The 21,650-nt window shown below is 37.2% G+C and overlaps 1 protein-coding gene across 2 annotated transcripts in view; it reads left to right on the top strand.

The window, feature by feature from the left end:
• Positions 1 to 21,650, top strand: part of DNAJB14 (DnaJ heat shock protein family (Hsp40) member B14) — a 51,502-nt gene continuing 29,852 nt past the window's right edge. The window contains exons 1-2 of one of the 2 annotated variants that reach the window (XM_023220084.3): positions 2 to 468; positions 17,217 to 17,388. In XM_023220084.3, coding sequence (XP_023075852.1) covers positions 336 to 468; positions 17,217 to 17,388 — 305 coding nt within the window. In that variant the 5' untranslated portion in view covers positions 2 to 335. Of the gene's footprint in view, positions 469 to 17,216; positions 17,389 to 21,650 lie in introns of both variants that reach the window. The other variant, XM_023220086.2, reaches the window with a different exon arrangement.

Genomic DNA, 21,650 nt, shown 5'->3' with positions numbered 1-21,650 from the left:
CTCGCCTCGCGGGCAGGTCAGCTTCTAGCCTACCGGCGCCGTGCGCGGACCACCAAGTCAGCTCGGATGCCCGGGCCCAGGAGCTTGGTCCTGGGCCAGGACGGATGCGGCTAGCACCCTAAGGGGCCCGCGGGGGGCGGGGAGGCCGCCGTGAGGAGGCGGAGCTGCGAAGCCCGCCCGTCAGCCCGGGCCGTCGCCGCCGCTGCCGCGGTCCCCTGCGCTCCTCCCAGCCTGCCGCCGCACGCCCCCAGCCGGTCCGCCTCGCCTCCTCCGCGGCGGCGGCTTCCGCCCCTCTTAGCTGCGCTGCGAGAGGAAACGGAAGAAGGAGCAAAGCTATGGAGGGGAACAGGGATGAGGCTGAGAAATGTGTCGAGATCGCCCGGGAGGCCCTGAACGCCGGCAACCGCGAGAAGGCCCAGCGCTTCCTGCAGAAAGCCGAGAAGCTCTACCCACTGCCCTCGGCCCGCGGTGAGACCTCAGCGTCCCTTCTCTCCCTGCCCAATTCCCAGACCACCGCGTAGCCCGCCCCTGCCCCCACCTCGGCCCCTCCTGGAAGCCTGCGGAGCCCCGGCCTGCCTGAGCCATCCCCAGCCCCAGGCCGGTAGGGAGCATCTCGACACACCCCCGCCCTGGCCCCGGCCCCGGCTTCGGGCCGGGGATCGGGGAGAGCTGCCCGAGGCTCCTCTGCACCAGCCTGCCCGCCGGCTCCGCGTTCCGCCGTCCTGAATGTCCAGGTTTCTTTCTCCCTGTAGGAGACTTGTCTGGTACCGTCTTACCACAGTGAGGCTTTATTTGTATCTGTTTTGTTTATGTGGCCCCCTTCCTCGCCATTCTCAGTCCCACATAAGGCCTAGGCCCCTATCGAAGTGAGAGGAACGGGGTACTCTAGTGGCTAATCTCAGGTACCATCATTTCTGAGATCTGTAGAAAACTGTTCCCAAAGCAAACATCGAATACCTGAGATGACACTGCTTTTCCCTGGGAGAGAGTTCCTTTAAAAGAGAAGAGCACACGTTCGGCAAGAATGGTCAAGAGTCAGTAATGATTGCTGAATAGTATCTGATTTGATAACACCATAATTATCGATGAACCAAATCTCTGAGGAATATGGTACTGGGTTTCCTTTAGTTGAATTCAGCTTATTTATTGTCCTACTCAATAGGCTTCAGAGTAATAATAGCCAACATTTATTGAGCACTTACAAAGTGCCAATAGTTATGCCTAACATTTTGCATGGATTATTTCCTTTATTCCTCAGAACAATTCTGTGTAGAGGTGTGGGATTCATTTGACCAGGTTTACCCACATGGAAACAGACTTTTTGATGAATGAATGAATGAATGAATGAATGAATGAATGAATGAATGAATTAGCGAATGAATGAAAATATCTTACCCAAGGTCACACAATTAGTGGCAAAGTCAGAATAGTAGCTGAACTTTCAGACTTCAAAAAGTCTTTAACCGCTACACTGTTGCCTTGCCGTTACTTTTTCCGGATTAAGAAGAAAGTTATCGATAGAAGAAAGTTATCGATAGATTCAATTAATTGTAGAAAATTGTTAATGAAAATACTTATTTTGTTGTCTCTTAAAATTTTTTCCCTACGTCGTTGAAGCCCTGTGCTCTTTGCTTTTCTCTCTATCCTTTCCATTACATTGCCTTCTAACACTATACCCGTGAGGACAGGAAAATAAAGAGTTAATAATTTTTAAAATTGTGGTTTAAAAACCCACCAAATTTACGGTTCTTAACTATTTTTAAGTGTACAGTCCATTAGTGAAGTATATTGACATTGTTGTGCAGACTCTTAAGTACTTTTTCATCTTACAACACAACTGTGTACTAATTAAACAGCTCCTTATTGCCCTGTCTCCCAAAACCCTGGCAACTACCTTTCTACTTTGTGTTTCTGTGAATGTAACTACTTTAGTTACCTCAGATAGGTAGAATCATGCAGTATCTTTTTGTGACTGTCTTACTTCACTTAGCAAAACGTTCTCACGTTTCATTTATGTTGTAACATGTGAAGGATTCCTTTTTAAAAGAATACTGAATAGGCTGGGCGCGGTGGTTCACGCCTGTTATCCCAGCACGTTGGGAGGCCGAGGCGGGCGCATCATTTGAGGTCAGGAGTTTGAGACCAGCCTGGCCAACATGATAAAACCCCATCTCTACTAAAAATACAAAAAAGTTAGCCAGGCATGGAGGCGCATGCCTGTAATCCCAGCTACTGGGTATGCTGAGTCAGGAGAATCGCTTGAACCCAGGAGACAGAGGTTGCAGTAAGTCAAGATCGCAACACTGCACTCCAGTCTGGGCGACACAGTAAGACTCCGTCTCAGAAAAACAAACAAACAAACAAACAAAAAAAAACACTGAATAATATTCCATTGTATATATATACTACATTTTGTTAATCCATTCATCTGTCTATGGACATTTGGGTTCCTTTCACCTCTTGGCTATTATGAATGATGTTGCTATGAACAAGGATATATGCAAAGATCCTGCTTTCAATTATTTTGGATACCCAGAAGTGGGATTGTTGGATCATATGGTAATTCTGTTTTTAGATTTTGAGGAACCACAATACAGTTTCTGTAGCGACTGCACCATTTTACTTTCCCACGAACAGTATGTAGGGTTTCAGTTTCTCACCATCTTTGCCAACAACTATTTTCTGTTTTTGTTTGTTTTGATAGTACCTATCTTTGGGTGGGAGGTGATATCTCATTGTGGCTTTGGATTTGCATTTCTCTGATGATTAGTGATGTTGAGCATCTTTTTATATGCTTATTGGCTATTTTTATAACATCCCATTTTTGGAGAAATGTCTATTCAAGTCCTTTGCCCATTTTTAAATCACATTACTTGCCTTTTTGCTGTTGAGTTGTAGGAGTTCTTTATTTATTCTGGATATTAATCTCTTATCAGATACCTGATTTGTAGATATTTTCTCCTATTTATATGTTGCGTTTTCGTCACTTTGTTGATGGTGTTATTTGATACACAGTTTTTAAGTTTGTTGTAGTGCCATTTATCTATTTTTGCTTTGTTTTTTTTTTGTGTGTGTGCTTTTGCTGTCATATTCAAGAAATCATTGCCAGGAGTTAATTATTTTCGAATCCTCCCCTACTGTTGAATATGATTTCATTTAGTCATTATCTAGTCCTAGAGGGACAGTTTTAACATTGAGTGAGTAGGCAGTCTAGACAGAATAACTTGGCTTTTGAAGTCTGACTCCACCTACCAACTTGTAACCTTATTCTTGAGCAGGGTGGAGAACCTCTTTAGCCTTTAGCTTTTTCATCTTTAAAACGAAGACAATGTACTAATCTCATAGTGCTGTTGTGAGGATTAAATGGGTCAATACAGGTAAAGCATTTAACAGTAAGCACTCAATGAATTTTGGTGTCATCCCCATTTTACAAGTGTGAAGCTCTGAGAATTCTTAAAACCCACCCAAACTTACACAATCTATCATGCTTCTGTCATGCAAACAATTTGAATGAATCTCCTAAAAGATATTATAAGATACCAAAGCACAACACAATTTGTTGCTCTTAAAGACTTGAATGTAGGAAAAATTAAGAAATGTGAGGGTGAAAGTTGGTAGTACAAATGTAAGGCAGTATGTGATTACCAGATAAAGTGATAGGGGATAACTATGTAGTCCAAAAACCGTAGTTCAGATGCAGATGTTGTCTCTGACTCCTTTTTAACCACTGACAAATTACTTAACTTCTGTGAGCCTTCTTTAGTTACATGTAAAGCGAAGATGTCATCACATGAGTTATGTGAGCTGAAATAAAGTTATGTGCCAGTACTCAGAAAAGTGTATTTTATATAGAACATTCTAGAAGATGTTTATTGGCACAATTTAAGAATTCAGGAGAGAGAAAGATCTAGGACATTTGTGTGAGATCCTGACAAAATATTTCATATAGAAGTTGAAGCTATTGGTTACAATGAGATTTTACAATTTTAGCCCTGAACTTCATTTATACTAGTCCCCCACCAAATTCTTTTTTTTTTTTTTTTTTGAGACGGAGTCTCGCTCTGTCACCCAGGCTGGAGTGCAGTGGCCAGATCTCAGCTCACTGCAAGCTCCGCCTCCCGGGTTCACGCCATTCTCCTGCCTCAGCCTCCTGAGTAGCTGGGACTACAGGCGCCGCCACCTCGCCCGGCTAATTTTTTGTATTTTTAGTAGAGATGGGGTTTCACCGGGTTAGCCAGGATGGTCTCGATCTTCTGACCTCGTGATCCGCCCGTCTCGGCCTCCCAAAGTGCTGGGATTACAGGCTTGAGCCACCGCGCCCGGCCCACCAAATTCTTATAACTCAGAAAGTTGACTGAATGTTCGTCTGGATGTGCTTCAACTAAGAGAGGCAAAATAAAATATCACATTTTGATTTCCATTATTCTTACATGGTAAGTGGAAAAACATGAGACTAAATTCCTGCTAGATTCCAGGATTTTTGTCCTCTTAAAATTTTATTTATGCCAGGTAAGAAGTCTGATACATAAGACACTTTCAGAAAATGGCAAGAGTTTTTCTTGACAAAAAACTTGATCCCCAAATGGATCTAGGATATTGTTTCTTTCCATGTTTTTAGTTGAGAATATTATTTTACAGTTTACTTATTGCAGTGGACTTCTAAGTGAATTCAGTTATACAACTTCCAAATATTATGAGTTTAGATTTGAAAGTATTGATATATATGAATAGCTACCACATAGAAAATATAAATATTCTAGAAAAATGTCAGTAAACAGAACTCAGTAACTCTGTAGTTTCTGAATAAACTGTACATTTATTGAGTTATGATACATTCTGGATTTTCAGAGAGGGATGCAATCTGTTTTAATGCTTTACATTGCAATTTTAATACTTTAGTGTTTCATAATAATTGGGAGATAGTTTGAAATGTAGTTTTTTTTTAGAGAAAAGCATTTTTATTGTTTTCAGGAACACTGTAGTAATTTGAATCTATTGGTGGCTTATAGCTTCAAAAAAGACCATTCTTCACATTCTTCATCTACTGTAATGAATGGATAAGTATGATAATCCAAATTAAGTATTGAATAGTATATAACTCGCAGCATCCATCTGCACAATAGCAATTTAAATAGTCCTTTTTCTTTCTAATTTTTGCTGCATTATTTTAAAATTTATATCTAATAAAAAATTCAAAGTTCTGTCTCTTTTTGTCTTACTTTAAAATGGTTTAAAAAGTAGCTTTTAAATTTGTCATTATACATATGGAGTATTATCCAACGTATTCTTTTTAAGATAATTTCATTCTTTTGTGTTTCTGACTTAATTAAAATTTAGTGACAAGTACAAATTATACATTCAAAACAATTATTTCTATAGCACCAACTGAAGTGTTACAGAAATGATTTCCAAATTTCAGCTAGTAGCCAAATTATTTCAGATATTACAGTTGAAGAAAGAATACTGATTCGGGGTTTGAATCTTGATTTAATAATGATGTGACCTTGGGTATATAGCTTAATCTTTCTGAACCTCAATTTCCTCATCTATAAAATGGGGTTTGATTTATTCAACAAATTTTTACTGAATATACATTTTTCTGTCCCAGACAATATTCTAAGAACTGGGGATTCAGTGGATAGTAAGACAAAGTCCTTGTCCTCATGGAGCTTACATTCTAGAGGAAATATGAAGTATATCTGTCTGGTATATGACACAGTAATTCCATTTCTGTCATTACCTCTTCCTTTCCTGAGCCTCAGCTTTCTCGTTTATAATCTTCACAGGCTTATTGTGAGGATATTTTATTATCTTAAGTGCTATAAGCATGTCATGTATTATTTCTATAGGAAAAAAAACTTGCATAGTGCCTTGGAGTTGATAGTATGTTTGTCTCTTCTATCATTTGTTAAAGTAATTATTTGAGCGTAAGATAATTGCTTTAAATTAGCAGTAATCTTAATCTGGATTCAACTACTCATTCCATGCTTTGTTAACATTTAGTTCTTCTGCCTTGCTGACTTCATCTCTTACATTGCCTGTGTATATAGCTGTCTCTCTCCTACATCTAAAATACCTTAGCAGTCAGGAACCATTTTAATCTTAATTATCTTTTTTACTCCCATGATGCCTAACAGTATTTTGCATGTATCTGTGACATCTATGGGCCTGGATTTTCTGGAATGATAGCTGTTTATTTAATTTTACTCTCTTCAATGAAGATAATTTGTTAAATAAATAACTGAATGAAAATATTATAGCTGTAAGGCTTTCTATATTAATACGTTCACAAATGAAGCTTTTCTATAATCAGCCTAAGTATTCAAAAAAAAAAATATATATATATATATATAGGGATTGTCTCTATAGCAAAAATTTGGAAAGCGTATAAATGTCCATTAGTGGAAACTGATTAAATTCATTGCATTCATAAACTATGCACCTATTAAAAATGATGGCATGGACCTGTGTTTATTTCTATAAGGTGATATATCTAATGTGTCAACAATTGAATAAAATTAAGCTAAAAACAGGTAGATTATTATATTTTTAATTTAATAATATCTAAAAAGCTAGACAGCTAGCTAACTAGAGTAACCAAAAGAGTATAGTGATTTTGTGCAGGAGGAGGGGAGGGTTGGAAGGGGATTTATAAGTGATTTTTACTTTGTTATTTTATTTATTTATTTTTTTGAGACAGAGTCTTGCTCTGTCGCCCAGGCTGGAGTGCAGTGGCACAATCTCAGCTCACTGCAACCTCTGCCTCCTGGGTTCAAGCGATTCTTCTGCCTCTGAATAGCTGGGACTACAGGCGTGTGTCACGACACCGGCTAATGTTTGTATTTTTAGTAGAGATGGAGTTTCACCATGTTGGCCAGGCTGATCTCAAACTCCTGACTCCTGACCTCAAGTGATCCACCTGCCAAAGTGCTGGGATTACAGGCGTGAGCCACCACACCTGGCTTGTTATGTTTTTTAATGAGCTGAACATACATATTTCTATAATCACGCAAATAAAAGCTATTTGTATTTTGTGAGAAAGATAAAACATTATTTGTTTTTCAAATCATGTGTTTCTGATATTCAGTTTAGCTAATGACATACATTATATAGGAGTCCAACAGAAACAGGAATAAAAATAGATCTCAGTTCTTCCTTTTTGGATTATCAACATAAATATTTTAAATTATATATTAACTTTTTCATTGGTCTTTAATATGGAATATACTAAATTACATGCAGATTATGTTAAAACTCCTAGTAGAGCAGTATGTCTGGAAGGTAAATGCATAAAATAAGATTGGATAAAATCTTTCATAAAAGTGAATGTTGTCTGGTTTATGTGTACTATCCCAATTAATGTTCGTAATACTGCACATTATTGTAAAAGAGATCCCATGTGATAGCGAAGATATTTAATAAATCAGAAAGATCCAATGTGTTCTAAATTCTCACGATAGTTGAACTGAGTCATATTCTTAGGCATCGGTTCCAGTGATTATTAGTACTGACAACCTTGCTGATTCCACTTTTAAGATGATTAAACTAGATTTTGAGGCCCAGAAGTAACATAACTTGTCCACATTTTCACTTGATGGAGCCAAAGGCTGTGTAGTATGACTCATGTATGGACACAGCTACTGTTAGGCAGAAGTCTTATGCATGAAATTCCAGAAAAAATTTCATTATCATAGTAACTGCCAAAAATCCATATCCAAAATTTAGGTGTTAACATGGAAAATGTCCAGAGGAACCATGGGAGAACATGTTTGTGCTAAAAATGAAAGGGGGAACACACAGATAACTTCTAATTAGCATGCATTAGGTCATCGTGGCCACCTTTATTTATTTTATTTCATTTCATTTTAAAAAATTTTTTGAGATGGAGTCTCGCTCTATTGCCCAGACTGGAGTGCAATGGTACGATCTTGGCTCACTGCAACCTCTGTCTCCCGGGTTCAAGCAATTCTCCTGCCTCAGCCTCCCAAGTAGCTGGGACTACAGGCATGCACCAGCATGTCCAGGTAATTTTTGTATTTTTAGTGGAGACGGGGTTTCCCCAGGCTGGTCTCAAACTCCTGACCTTAGGTGATCTACCCACCTCAACCTCCCAAAATGCTGGGATTACAGGCATGAGCTACTGTGCCCAGCTGGTGGCCACTTTTAAATAGTAAATATATATAACCACTTCCATATCTGGCTCTACAATTTTTAAAAAGTTTTTGTTTTTCATTTATTAGCCAAAATAGTTACATAAAGAGACACTTCCTCCTCCACCTGTCTTATGGTTATGCAGTGGTATAGTTTATATAGGAAAATCATGATAAATGCTTGATTGCTTTTATCAGTTTTCAAGAAAAGGAGACTGTTCTTTTCATTCTCCAAAAAATAGCAAGTTATTATTTTTTAGGTTTTTCGTCAGTGGGAGCCCCTTTATATTAGTACATTTAGTTTTGGAAAATTTTGAAATAATTTCAAACTTACAGAAAAGTTGCAAGAATAATACAAACTTAAACAAATATAAAATAATACAAACAATACAAAGAATACTAATTTCCATATACATTTCATTTGCTTTGTATTTGTTAAAGTTTTTACATTTGCTTTATCATGCCCTTCCTCTCTCCCTCCCTGCTACCCTTCTCTCTTTCTCTTTCTACACACACCACAGTCTATTTTTTCTGGAACCACTTAACAGTAGTTGTAGACATGATCTCCCATTACCCTAAATAATTAAGTATACATTTTCTAAGACAAGGACACTCTCTTAGATAACCACACAGTAACCATCAAGTTTATGAAATCAGTGCTTACACCTTATTCAAATTCTGCCAGTTTTCTCAATTATGCCCCTTATGGCAAAAACACATGTCACTTTTATGTGGCCATGATGTTTTATTCTGTAGATGCCATCTTTTTTTTTTCTTGACCTTGGTATTTTTAATGAGTATAGGCCTTTTTTTTTCCTTTTTTTTTTTTTAAATCTCTGCTCGCTGCAACCTCCACCTCTCGGGTTCAAGCAGTTCTCCTGCCTCAGCCTCCCAAGTAGCTGGGATTACAGGCATGCACCACAACGCCCGGCTATTTTTTGTGTGTGTGTATGTCCTTTTAAGTAGAGACGGGGTTTCGCCATGTTTGCCAGGCTGGTCTCAAACTCCTGACCTCAAGTGATCCGCCTGCCTCAGCCCCCTAAAGTAAAGTACTGGGATTATAGGCGTGAGCCACTGTGCCTGGCCTAGGCCAGTGAGTTTATAGAATTTCCTTCAACTTCTTTTTTTTTTTTTTTTTTTAAATAAATAGAGATAGGGTTTCACTGTGTTCTCCAGACTGGTTTCGAACTCCTGGGCTCAAGTGATCCTCCCACCTTGGCCTCTCAAAGTGCTGGGATTGCAGACATGAGCCACCATGCCCAGCCCTTAATTTGGGTTTGACTGATAGTTCATCATATTTGCTTTTCGTGTAATACCATGGAACTGATGTGTGTTCCTTTATTATTTTTTTTTTTTGAAATGAGTCTCACTTTGTCACCCAGACTGGAGTGTAGTGGCATGATTATGGCTTACTGCAACCTATGTCTCCTGCGCTCAAGTGATTCTTCTACCTTAGCCTCCTGAGTAGCTGGTACTACAGGCATATGCCACCATGCCTGGCTAATTTTTGTATTTTTTGTAGAGCCAAGGTTTTGCCATGTTGTCCAGGCAGATCTGGAACTCCTGAGCTCAAGTGATCAGCCCACCTTGGCCTCCCAAAGTGCTGGGATTACAGGTGTGAGCTACCGTGCCCAGCTGATGTGTATTCTTACTGTAACATATCAGGAGACACATAATGTTGATTTGGTCCTTACTGGTGAGGTTACTTTGATCACTTTGTTAAGTTAGTGATTGCTGTTTTTCCCCACTATGATATTATTCTTTGAGATGGAGTCTCCCTCTGTCACCCAGGCTGGAGTGCATGGCACCATCTCTACTCACTGCAAGCTCCGCCTCTTGGGTTCATGCCATTCTCCTGCCTCAGCCTCCTGAGTAGCTGGGACTACAGGTGTCCGCCACCACACCTGGCTAATTTTTTGAATTTTTTAGTTGAGATGGGGTTTCACCGTGTTAGCCAGGATGATCTCAATCTCCTGACCGCGTGATCCACCCGCCTCGGCCTCCCAAAGTTCTGGGATTCCAGGCGTGAGCCACTGCGCCCGGCGGTGTTATTCTTTTCTTCCTTGTATTTAATACATATTTTGTAGGGAAATACTTTGAAACTGTATAAGTCCTGTTACTCAACAAACTTTCACTATCTTTGTAGCATCCATTGATTATTCTTTCCTGAATAAATTTCTGATGGTTGCCAAATGTGGTTTTCTAATTCCATAATTCCTTCTACATTTATTAGTTAGCATTCAGCCTCAATTATCTGTTATGGATTCATGGTTTCCTATTTAATCTGTCATTGTCATCATTTATTTTGGTGTTCAGATTTAGTTAGTGGGAGCCCCTTCAGGCTAGCTCCTGTGTCTTTTGGACATCTCCTCATTGTTCTTTGAATTTTTCAATTTCCTAACACGAAACAATTTCAGGTTCACATTTTACTTTCTCTGCCCTAGGAATCAGCTCGTTCTCCAAGAAGTCCTGATTCCTTTTATTGGACAATGCTATTTAGAAACTAGATATAGATACTAAATGAACTCATAGCTTACAGAGGTGTCATTGCTTCTAGCCCTATCAGTGGACAGTCAGGAAATAAATATATGTGTGAATGCATGTATGTATATTTATGTACATATGTGTGTTACATGTGTTTGTGGTCTACACATATCTATAGTAATTTAGTCAGTGTTAATTTTAGTATCTGTGATGCACTCACACATATATAGTGTATTCACACACTTCCAATGAACCCTAGAATGCCACAGGGTTCATTCTAGCCATCTCCATTTCCATATTTGTGATTCTGTTCTCTGTTACACAATGAGAAATGTGGCTCCCACTTATTTGCTCATTTTCCCTTTTATGTAAAATTTTGTATGTATTTTAGCATATAAAAGCCCATAGGTCCAGGCCCTCTTGAGCTCAGCCATGATTTTGGTTGTGACTGTCTCTATTTTTTAATTTATTTTATTTTTTGATACAGTCTCCGTCATCCAGGTTGGAGTGCAGTGGCACAATCTTGGCTTACTGCAACCTCTGCTTCTGGGGTTCAAGCAATTCTCCTGTCTCAGCCTCCCAAGTAGCTGGGAATTCAGGCGCGTGCCACCACACCTGCTACTTTTTGTATTTTTAGTAGAGACGGGGTTTCACCATGTTGGCTAGACTTGTCGCAAACTCCTGACCTCAAGTGATCCCTCCGCCTCTGCCTCCCAAAGTTCTGGGATTATAGGCGCGAGCCACCGCACCTGGCCATGACTGTCTCTTGAGTCCCAGTAAGCTTCCTTGGTTCAGGGTTCACAGGCGTTGCCAACCCCAGATGCCAAAAGGAAGAGAAGGGAGAGGAAGAAGCCTAATTTTTCTATTAGAGGAGGGAAAGACAGGGGAAGCCCACCATTTAGAAAATATTCAAACCGTATCTACAGTGTTAGAAGATACTGCTATTACATGCTGTATGCTCTCTCTTAACCATCATTTAGTCTTAGTTGTATAAATAACTATACATTTAATGCTTACTACTACCAGTCCTTATGTCAGCATATATGTAATTATTTTGGATTCCTAACACCTGTTTTATAGTGGATTCCCAGAAGGGCCTGTGGGAACTAAGTTCCATTAATTCTACAATGTTGAAAACAGTTCATCTGTGACCTTACTGCTTGAAGTCAGTTTGGTGGATACAAAGTCTTTGCCTTACATTTTCTTTCCATGTGTATCTGTGTTACTCCATTGTTTTATGCAAGTACTACTGATGAACAAAGTCTGATGATTTATAAGTCATTTTCTCTTTTTGCCTAGATGTTTCGTTAATTTTATTAGAATATGTCTTGGTGTTGGTTATTCTTGGTCAATATTAGGTCTGTGATTTGCCCTTTCATTTAATAGTTTCAGATTTTTTGTTCTTGTATCAGAAAAGTTTATTCTATCTTTTGTTTTTCTTCAGTACTCATATTGTACGTATGTTGGATCTTTATTGTTAATATTTGCTGTTTTCTCTTGAAATTTTTTTGTCTTTTTCACTTTTAAAAAGATTTTTAAAATTTCCCTCTGGTATATTTTCTTTCTCTTAAAGCATTATCTGTTGTATTTATGAGTCTTTGTTTCTTCTAGATTAGTCTTTTTTTAATTGGCTTTTTAAAAATGTCTTATTTTTATTGAGTTTTATCATGTAAGTTTTTGATAGATAATTTCTTCTTTTTTTTTTTTTTGAGACAGAGTCTTGCTGTGTTGCCCAGGCTGGAGTGCAGTGGCGCAATCTCAGCTCACTGCAACCTCCACCTCTGGGTTCAAGCAGTTCTCCCACCTCAGCCTCCTAAGTAGCTGGGATTACAGGCACTGGCCATCATGCCCAGCTAATTTTTGTGTTTTTATAGAGACAGGATTTCACCATGTTGACCAGGCAGGCTAGTCTTGAATTCCTGACCTCAGGTGATCTACCCGCCTCAGCCTCCCAAAGTGCTGGGATTACAGGTATGATCCACTGCATCTGGCCAATAATTTCTGATGTTGTTGTAATTTTGATATATATTGTTCTTTTATATCATGCATTATTTTTTAGTTTTTTCAGCTTGCTTTGAAGTAGTGCAGTGTTCATCTGTTTTGTTAGCAAGTGTTTGTGGTGTGTATTCATTGTCTTCAGAGGTTTAATTTGTATTCATCCTTTTTTCTTATAATTTTGTATCAGATTTGACTTCTGTCATTTTCTTTTATTCATTTTTATGTGCTGTTAGACTTTCTAAATATCTAGTGATCCTTCTGTTTTTGTGTAATGTTTAAAAATGTCACCTTGCTAAATGAGATCTTCTCATTCCTTTATCCTTCCCTACTTTTATCTGGAGTTTCTCTTTTTGTTTTTTTTTTCTTGTTTTCCCTCTCCTCTTCAGTTTGGGTCCTGTTCCCAGCAGTTTCTTCTTGGTATGACTTTGTTCTGGAAGAGAGCTTTGGTTGATTATTTTTAAAGGCATGTAGTGACTAGAGTCTTCCATGCCCTTAAAGTTTTATTGTGGACCCTTGCACTTGTGTCCTATTGTATATTGTAGTAGGCAAAACTCATTCCTTTTTACATACTTTTCCCAGTTTTGACTGTTGTGCTACATAGAGAGTATCTGTTGGTTATTTTTATTTTTATTTTTATTTTTTTATGTTCTGTGGGCTGGCAAATTCCCCTTTATTATACTCCACTACCTACACAGATCTTGTAGCAGTTGGTGGTTTGTCCCCACCTTCTTATATTTTGGGATTTTGTGCATGAGATTTTCTCTGATTTTATGGGGGAATTTGGAGAGATTTAAAATTTAAGCTGCTATCAGCCTTTTTTCCAGAATTCCCACAAAAGTTTTTATGTTTAAATGTTGTGAACTACTACTTCCCTTAGACCATGCTGGTTTCCATGTGATTGCAGACTAAATACAGACTGTAGTTTAAAAATTGGCCAGACACGTGGCTCACGCCTGTAATCCCAGCACTTTGGGAGGCCAAGGCGGGCGGATCACTTGAAGTCGGGAGTTTGAGACCAGCCTGGCCAATATGGTGAAACCCCATCTCTACTAAAAAAAAAAATTACAAAAATTAGCCGGATGTGGTGGTGGGTACCTGTAGTCCCAGTTACTCAGGAGGGTGAGAGGGTGAGACAGGAGAATCACTTGAATCCTGGAGATGGAGGTTCCAGTGAGCCGAGATTACACCACTGCACTCCAGCCTGCCTCAGTCTTAAAAAAAAAAAAAAAAAAAGACAATTTATGTTATATTTCTCATTAATGACTGTAGATTGGTACCTAGTTGAATGGTACATATATGTAACATAACATTATGTATAAATATATATACATATATTTATGTTTTATAAATATTTATATATAACTATATATAAAAATAGCTTTATTGAGACATAATTCACATGCCATATACTTCGTTCATTTCAATTATACCATTCAGTGGTTTTTTAGTATTTTAGCAGAGTTGCACAACAATTATGGAAATCAATTTTAGAATATTTCCTCACTTCAAAAAGACACCTCATTACTCTTTAGCAGTCACTCCTCATTTATTCCCAGTTCCACCCTCCCTTGAACCCCCCCAGCTTTGTCAACGATTCATTTACTTTCTGTCCCTGTAAGTTTGCCTGTTCTGTACATTTCATATAAATGGAACCATATAGTATACTATCTTTTGTGACTGGAGTCTTTCACTTAGCATAGTGTTTTCAAGGTCCATTCATGTTGTAGCACATATCAGTACTCTGTTTCTTTTTATTTTTGAAAATATTTCATTGTCTGGATATATCATTATCCATTCATCAGTTGATAGACATTTGGTTATTTCTTTTTGCCATTATGAATAATGTTGCAGTGAACATTTGTGAGTCAGTTTTTGTATAGTATGTTTTCATTTCTCTTGGATATGTACTTAGGAATGGGATTGTTGAGTCAAATGGTAACTGTGTTTAATTTTTTAAAGAACTACTAGATGATTTTTCAAAGCAGCAGCACCATTTTACATTCTCACCAGAAACTTATTAGGGTTCCAATTTCTCCTTATCCTTCTCAACATTTGCCATTGTTCATCTTTTGGATTATAGCCATCCTTATGGGTGTGAAGTGATACATGTCTTTGTGGTTTTGATTTTTATTTCCCTAATAGCTAATGATGTTGAGCAACTTTTTTTTGTGCTTATTGACCATTTGTTTGTTTGTTTTGGAGAAATGTCTGTTCAGATCCTTCACCCGTTTTTTTAACTTGTGTTTTTGATCTTTTTATTATTGAAATGTAAGAAATCTTTTTTTTTTTTTTTTTTTTTTTTTTTTGAGACAGAGTCTTGCTCTGTCGCCCTGGCTGGAGTGCAGTGGCCAGATCTCAGCTCACTGCAAGCTCCGCCTCCTGGGTTTACACCATTCTCCTGCCTCAGCCTCCCGAGTAGCTGGGACTACAGGCGCCCGCCACCTCGCCTGGCTAGTTTTTTGTATTTTTTAGTAGAGACGGGGTTTCACCGGGTTAGCCAGGATGGTCTTGATCTCCTGACCTTGTGATTCGCCCGTCTCCGCCTCCCAAAGTGCTGGGATTACAGGCTTGAGCCACCGCGCCCGGCCAAGAATTCTTCGTATATTCTGGATACATTTTTTTTTTGAAAATCAGGTATGTTATTTGTAAACATTTTTTTCCATTCTGTTGATGATAGCCTCTGAGTACAAAAGTTTTATATTTTGATAAAGCCCATTTTCTCTGTTTTCCTTTTATCACTTTTACTTTTGTTTCTGTAGTTAAGAATATTTTGCCTAAATCAACATCATGAAGATTTACTTCTGTATTTTCTTCTAAGAGTTTTGACGCTTTAGCTCTTACATTTAGGTTCATGATCCATTCCGAGTTAATTTTTGTGTCCAGTGTGATGGAGTCCAAATTTATTCTTTTGCATATGGATAGGTGGTTGTTGACCCACAAGTTCTGATATGCAGTATTTTCATTTCTATTCAGTTCTAAGTATTTTGTAATTTCTATTATAATTATTTCATTGATACACAAGCTGTCTAGATTTTTTTTCATTTTGTTTTTTCTTTTTCAACCCATTTGTGATTTATTTTATTTTATTTTATTTTTATTTTTTGAGACAGAGTCTCGCTGTCTCCCATGCTGGAGTGCAGTAGTGCGATCTCAGCTCACTGCAAGCTCTGCCTTCCGGGTTCATGCCATTCTCCTGCCTCAGCCTCCCAAGTAGCTGAGACTACAGGCGCCCGCCACCACGCCTGGCTAATTTTTTGTATTTTTAGTGGCGGCAGGGTTTCACCGTGTTAGCCAGGATGGTCTCGATCTCCTGACCTCGTGATCCACCTGCCTCAGCCTCCCAAAGTGCTGGGATTACAGGTGTGAGCCACCGCACCCAACCCATTTGTGATTTTTTTTTTAGTTACATTTTTTGTAATTGATTTCTCACATGACTGTATTGTGCTCATAGATTGTGGTATATGTATATGGTCCTAATTCTTTGAGATTTGAAGAGGACCACTCTATGGTCTAGCAATAATGTGGGCCTGTGAGAAAGGAATATTCACCAGTTAGGTATAATGCTGTATCCCTTAGAAAAAGCTTATAAATTTGATGTCTAACTCATCTGTATCCTCAGTGATTTCATAAAATTTACCTTATGTCAGATACTGATTGAAATGTGTTAAAATCCACAATGATGATGGATTTCCCTTTTTTTCCATTAGTTTGATAAAATTTTTTATGTTTAGTTTTAACTTTTATTATGGAAAGTTTCAAGCACACACAAAAGGAGAAAAAAATAGTATAATCAATCCCTATCACTCACCTGTCTTGAACCATTATGAATATATATGGCCAACCTTATTTCATACACATTCTTTCTACGCCTCCTTTTATGCTTCTCCTCCCCAGATTAGTAAAAAGCAAATCCTTGATAAGACTATTATTTTTTTTACACTCATTGTTCACATTTACTCTCGTATTTACCACACTATTTGCGTACCATTCCTTTTTGCATCTCAGCCTATCTGTAAATGTTTTCCTTTTGCCTGAAATGTATATATTACAGTATCCTCTAGTGAAAGTCTTTTAGTGATAAATTTTCTATTTGTTGGAAAATGTTTTTATCTTGTGGACTTTCTGGAAAATTAGTGCATAACTCAAGTTAGCAGTTTATTTTTTCTGAGCACTTGAATGATAATATTCCAGTGTCTTGGCTCCCATTGTTGCTGTTGAGAATTAAATAGGAAGGGTAAATTTCTGTTACTGTGTGGATGATCTCATTGACTGCTTTAAGGACTTACCTCATTTTCTTTGGTAATCTGCAGTGTCACATGATATGACGAATAAAATTATGTCATAAATAATTGAATGATTATAATCTCCAGTTACTGGCTTTAACTTAACATTCTACTTCTGGGTGGTGATTAGTATTCTGTAAACAGTTAAGTACATAAGGGAATGTATGCTAATTAAAAAGATCCTATGGTGAATCTTTTTGGAAAACACAGTTTATAATTTGTCTGCTTTAAAACTTTCTTCTCAGGATCTTGTGTATGTACCTTGATGTAAACAGGCACAGTATACTTTATCTTTCTACAGCACTATTGGAAATAATTATGAAAAATGGAAGCACGGCTGGAAATAGCCCTCATTGCCGAAAACCATCAGGTAGTGGTGATCAAAACAAGCCTAATGGCACAAAGGACAGCACATCTGGTAGTGGTGAAGGTGGAAAAGGCTATACCAAAGACCAAGTAGATGGAGTTCTCAGGTAGGAATAAATATGGTTTACATCTCAATCATAACTGGAATTGTACTTTTTGATGTTATAACACCTGAAAAAAGTGAAATACAACATTAGAAGTATAGACATCAAAGAATTGAACTCTGGGTTTGTCTTATGCTTCATATTCTTTATAAAACTAGTCTGTAAAGTACCAACTCTATAGAATATTCTATTTTTTAAAGTAACCTCAAGTTACAAAGCTTTTTCCAAATAATTTTTTTAAGAAAAATTATTGCAGCTTTTTGACACAATATGTTTGCGTAGCAATATTAAAAGAGGATGAAGAATTGTTTTATTTTACGTAGATGAAAATGGGAGAATTTCATGAGAGGAATATTGAGTGTAATAGCAACATTTTCAATTTCCTACTTGTATTAGTGAAGGATTTTTTTCTATTTATATTATTTTTTAAGGCTATCTTTATATATATGCAGACACTATAATGTCTTTTCTTTTTGTATATTTTTAACTCTGATTATTCTGTCTCTGTTTTTAGTTTTACCTCATGATACACTTTTACTTCAAGCAGAAATGTTAGAGTTGAAAAGTTATAAACTGGGTTTTGGGTATCTGGCTTTTTTAAATTTTATAAGTAAAAGGTTTTCTGCAAATGAGATGAAACTTTTGGAAACACTAGAAAAAAGACTGTTTTGTTTCCTGCTAAAGCTTAAGGAAGCTGTATTGATGTTGTACTGATATTACTTTGCTAGGGAAACTAAAGATTAAGAATTTTGGACAGATATTAATTCAAGAATTCTCATGGAGAGTGAATAATAATATAGTGAACTGACTCAAGTGAAGAGTAGTTAAAATTAGTTAGGTTAAATCTCTTTCTCATTTGTCCTTTCTTGTCTCTCTTTTATTTCTTTTTTCACCTTTTTACCCCATTCTCAACTTTTTATTTACCATAATTTGTAACTGAAGTATATTTTGAGATATAGGTTTTATTTATTAAGGAAAGTAGTTTACCATATCTTAATTTTAAAATCAAATACCCATATATTTATACTTTGCATTTGTCCCTATATATTTAAATGTGAAAGCTTGGTTTTAACATTTTATTTGAGAGTGATTACAATGACAAAAAAGGATTCTCTGACTGGGTGTGGTGGCTCACGCCTGTAATCTTAGTACTTTGGTAGGCCAAGGCGGGTAGATCACCTGAGATCAGGAGTTCAAGACCAGCCTGGCCAACATGGCAAAACCTCATTTCTACCAAAAATAGAAAAAGTAGCCGGGCATGGTGATAGGCACCTGTAGTCCCAGCTACTCGGGAGGCTGAGACTGAAGAATCACTTGAACCCAAGAGGCAGAGGTTGCAGTGAGCCAAGATCGCACCACTGCACTCCAGCCTGGGCGATAGAGCAAGCCACCTTCTGAAACAAACAAACAAATGAACAAAAAAGTATTCCTTAATCATGGTAAAGCCATTATAGAGTATTTGATGAGTATGAATGGTAGTGAAGCACTTTGAGAATATAAATAATGCTACTAACCACTTTTATACCTATAGTACTGTATCAGAGGTAGCTGAATAAGTGAAAGAAATGAATAAGTGAAAAACTTACTTTTGAATTTATTTCGTAAAAAACTTTTATTAGTAAGCAGTGTGCTTGAAACATGTTCCTGGAAAACACATCCTAAAACAAATTGTATTTGCTTATAGGATTTACTTTATGTTGGGAGAACATATTCTCAAGGGTTCAAAGAAAGTTAAATGTATTATATATGATTTGTTTTTTTTTAAGAATATAGAATCACCTATATATTTGAAAGTTTACCAAAAAACTATGGTTGAAAGTTTTGGAAAAGAAGAATCTCCTAAATCTGGTGTTTTTAAAAAGTCTGTTTCTTCATTTCCTCTACCCTAGCCTTGAAAGAAAAAGAAGAGTAGTCCAAGGTGTGGTAGAAATAAGGAAGGAAGAGCATTGATGCCTCTTTGTTCTGGTATTGATTATATATATATGTGGGATGGGGTTGGTTTTGTATGTATGTGGGGGTGGTTGTGTGTGTGGTTCTCCAAAGCCCAGAGGAACTGGCTCTAGGCAAAGAAACACCTTGAGAATGGAAGAATGAAAGATGATGGTGAGTGTAGATACACTCTGTGTGTGGCCAGAGGTGGACAGGTGGAGACATAAAAGGTGGAGGGAATTTTTCTGTTTTCTCTGTCAAATTGGAGATGAAGTCTCCTGAGAGTAAGAAGAAAAGAGATGAGGTTGAAAGCTTAAGAGAGTGGTAAAAGTATGGAATATTTGCAGAGGATAAAAGCAAAGGGAATGGAGTATGACTGATTTAGCTTTGAGGCCCAGCCACATTTGAGACCATGAATTCTTTAGGAGTGGAAGAAATAGCTTAGTAGTATACCTGTATTAGAGATTGGTCCTCTGGTCAGTAATCTTACTATACCTTTTTAATTAAATATAATTTTTTTTCTTTTGGGGACTAAATATGATTGGAACAGTCTCTAAGAGAATCCCTACATTTTCAAAATACTTCAGTCTGTACTTCATATGAGTTTCTTAGCTGAATATACCTTTTCGCTTATATTAGCCTTCATAAGTGTTGCTTTAGTGAGGGTACAGATCACCAGCAAACACTTACATGATGTATGTTTTTGTTTTTTCTTTTACCTATACACAGGGGATTTTTCTGAAGAAAGCCATGTTATCTTGTTGGTTAGCATGGTTATGCAAACAAGTTGCTCAGTGACAGTTTGGCTCAATGGGGAGAAGTCTTGCAATAATACTGCATCCATTGCATAAGTAAGAGCTAGCTTACAGTAAGACAAGAAAAAGTGTGTAACTTTGTAAACTAATATTCTGTTAAACTTGGCGATTTTTTTTTTTAATGGAAGCATATTGAAAAATAATGGAGACAAAGTTGTCATGGATCTTACTTGAAATTTTTAATATACCATTGAAAAACTTTAATATATCATTTAAAAACTTTACAAGATCAGTGTGAAATTATTAATGGGAGTATCATTGTATTTATCAATTAGAAACACTGTACAGCTGTTAAGTCAATTTAATTATGGGGATTTGAATTTAAGATTTGATTTAAGCTTCAGTTCTTTGAGAAGAAAAGATATCATTTTGCTAAACTTATAAAATAAGTAATTCCTTGTCTCAGGAATAAATAAATGTTTCCTTAAACACTAGTTAAGTTTGGAGTATATTTAAATAATTAGCTATATAGTACACATGAAAAAAAGAGAATTGAAAAATGACCTTCCTCTCCCACCAACTATGCTTCCATGTACATAAGAGAAGACATAAAGTCTGGACCAGGCAGAGTTTTCCCATTGTTGAGCTCCACACAGATCCTTTTGGCCTTTTTGTACATTATTTCCTTCCAAGATAGGTAATGGGTTACTCTTTTTAAATTTATTTTAATTCTTCATTGAGGCAGGAGAAGGTTTTACTCTTTTAGAAAGCAGCAGATTGTAAAAAGTGTAACAAACAGATGTAGCTGATGAAAAGGAGCATGATGAACAACAATATGAATGAAAATAGATACCTGAATGCTAATTTCTCATTCAGGTGTGAAAAATTAGGTGAATGGGTGTATTTGGAGCATTACTTCAAATACATAGCCTTCAGGCTGTCCATTGGTGATGATGACTTTATAACTGCTGGCTTCTCAATAATTTCTCCTCTAATATATAATGAAAAATATAGTGCAGCGAAGATATGGTAGAGCTGGATACAGCTGAGAGTTAATGAAATAACTGTTTTTCCTGTCTAGCCGTTTTTTTTTTTTCTCATCTGTGGCAATTCTTAACTTTATGACCCTATCTAGAGCACTGCAGTTTTTCACCTACTTTGTCTACACTATCCAGCAACCTTCTCCTATGCTGCCTTTTTAAGTTGACCAGGCTTTTGTGCTCAATAATTATAAACAAGACAATTTAGAGACTTAATCTGGAACATAATTCAACATCCTACACACTCAAACCAAGTAGTAATGGCTTTAGGATTGTTCAGTGTTTAATTTACCTTTTATTTTTTGCATTCAGGTAGTGTCTGCCATATTCATAGCTGTATACCTTGTCTCACAGTCTATTTCACTTCTGTTAACTGCTTCTCTTCTATTCCAATGATTTTTATTACCAACTACATTTTCGTGACAGCATTCATCACATTTGATCTGAATGTGACTTTTTAGATCCCCATCATTTCTGCTCTCAAATTGAAAGTCATCTGTCCATCCATCCAACATATATGGTGAACAAAATATAATCCCTG

This window comes from Piliocolobus tephrosceles, chromosome 3 (assembly GCF_002776525.5).
Source record: "Piliocolobus tephrosceles isolate RC106 chromosome 3, ASM277652v3, whole genome shotgun sequence".
Classification (NCBI taxonomy): Eukaryota; Metazoa; Chordata; class Mammalia; order Primates; family Cercopithecidae; genus Piliocolobus; species Piliocolobus tephrosceles.
This window is presented reverse-complemented; position numbering and strand designations above follow the sequence as displayed.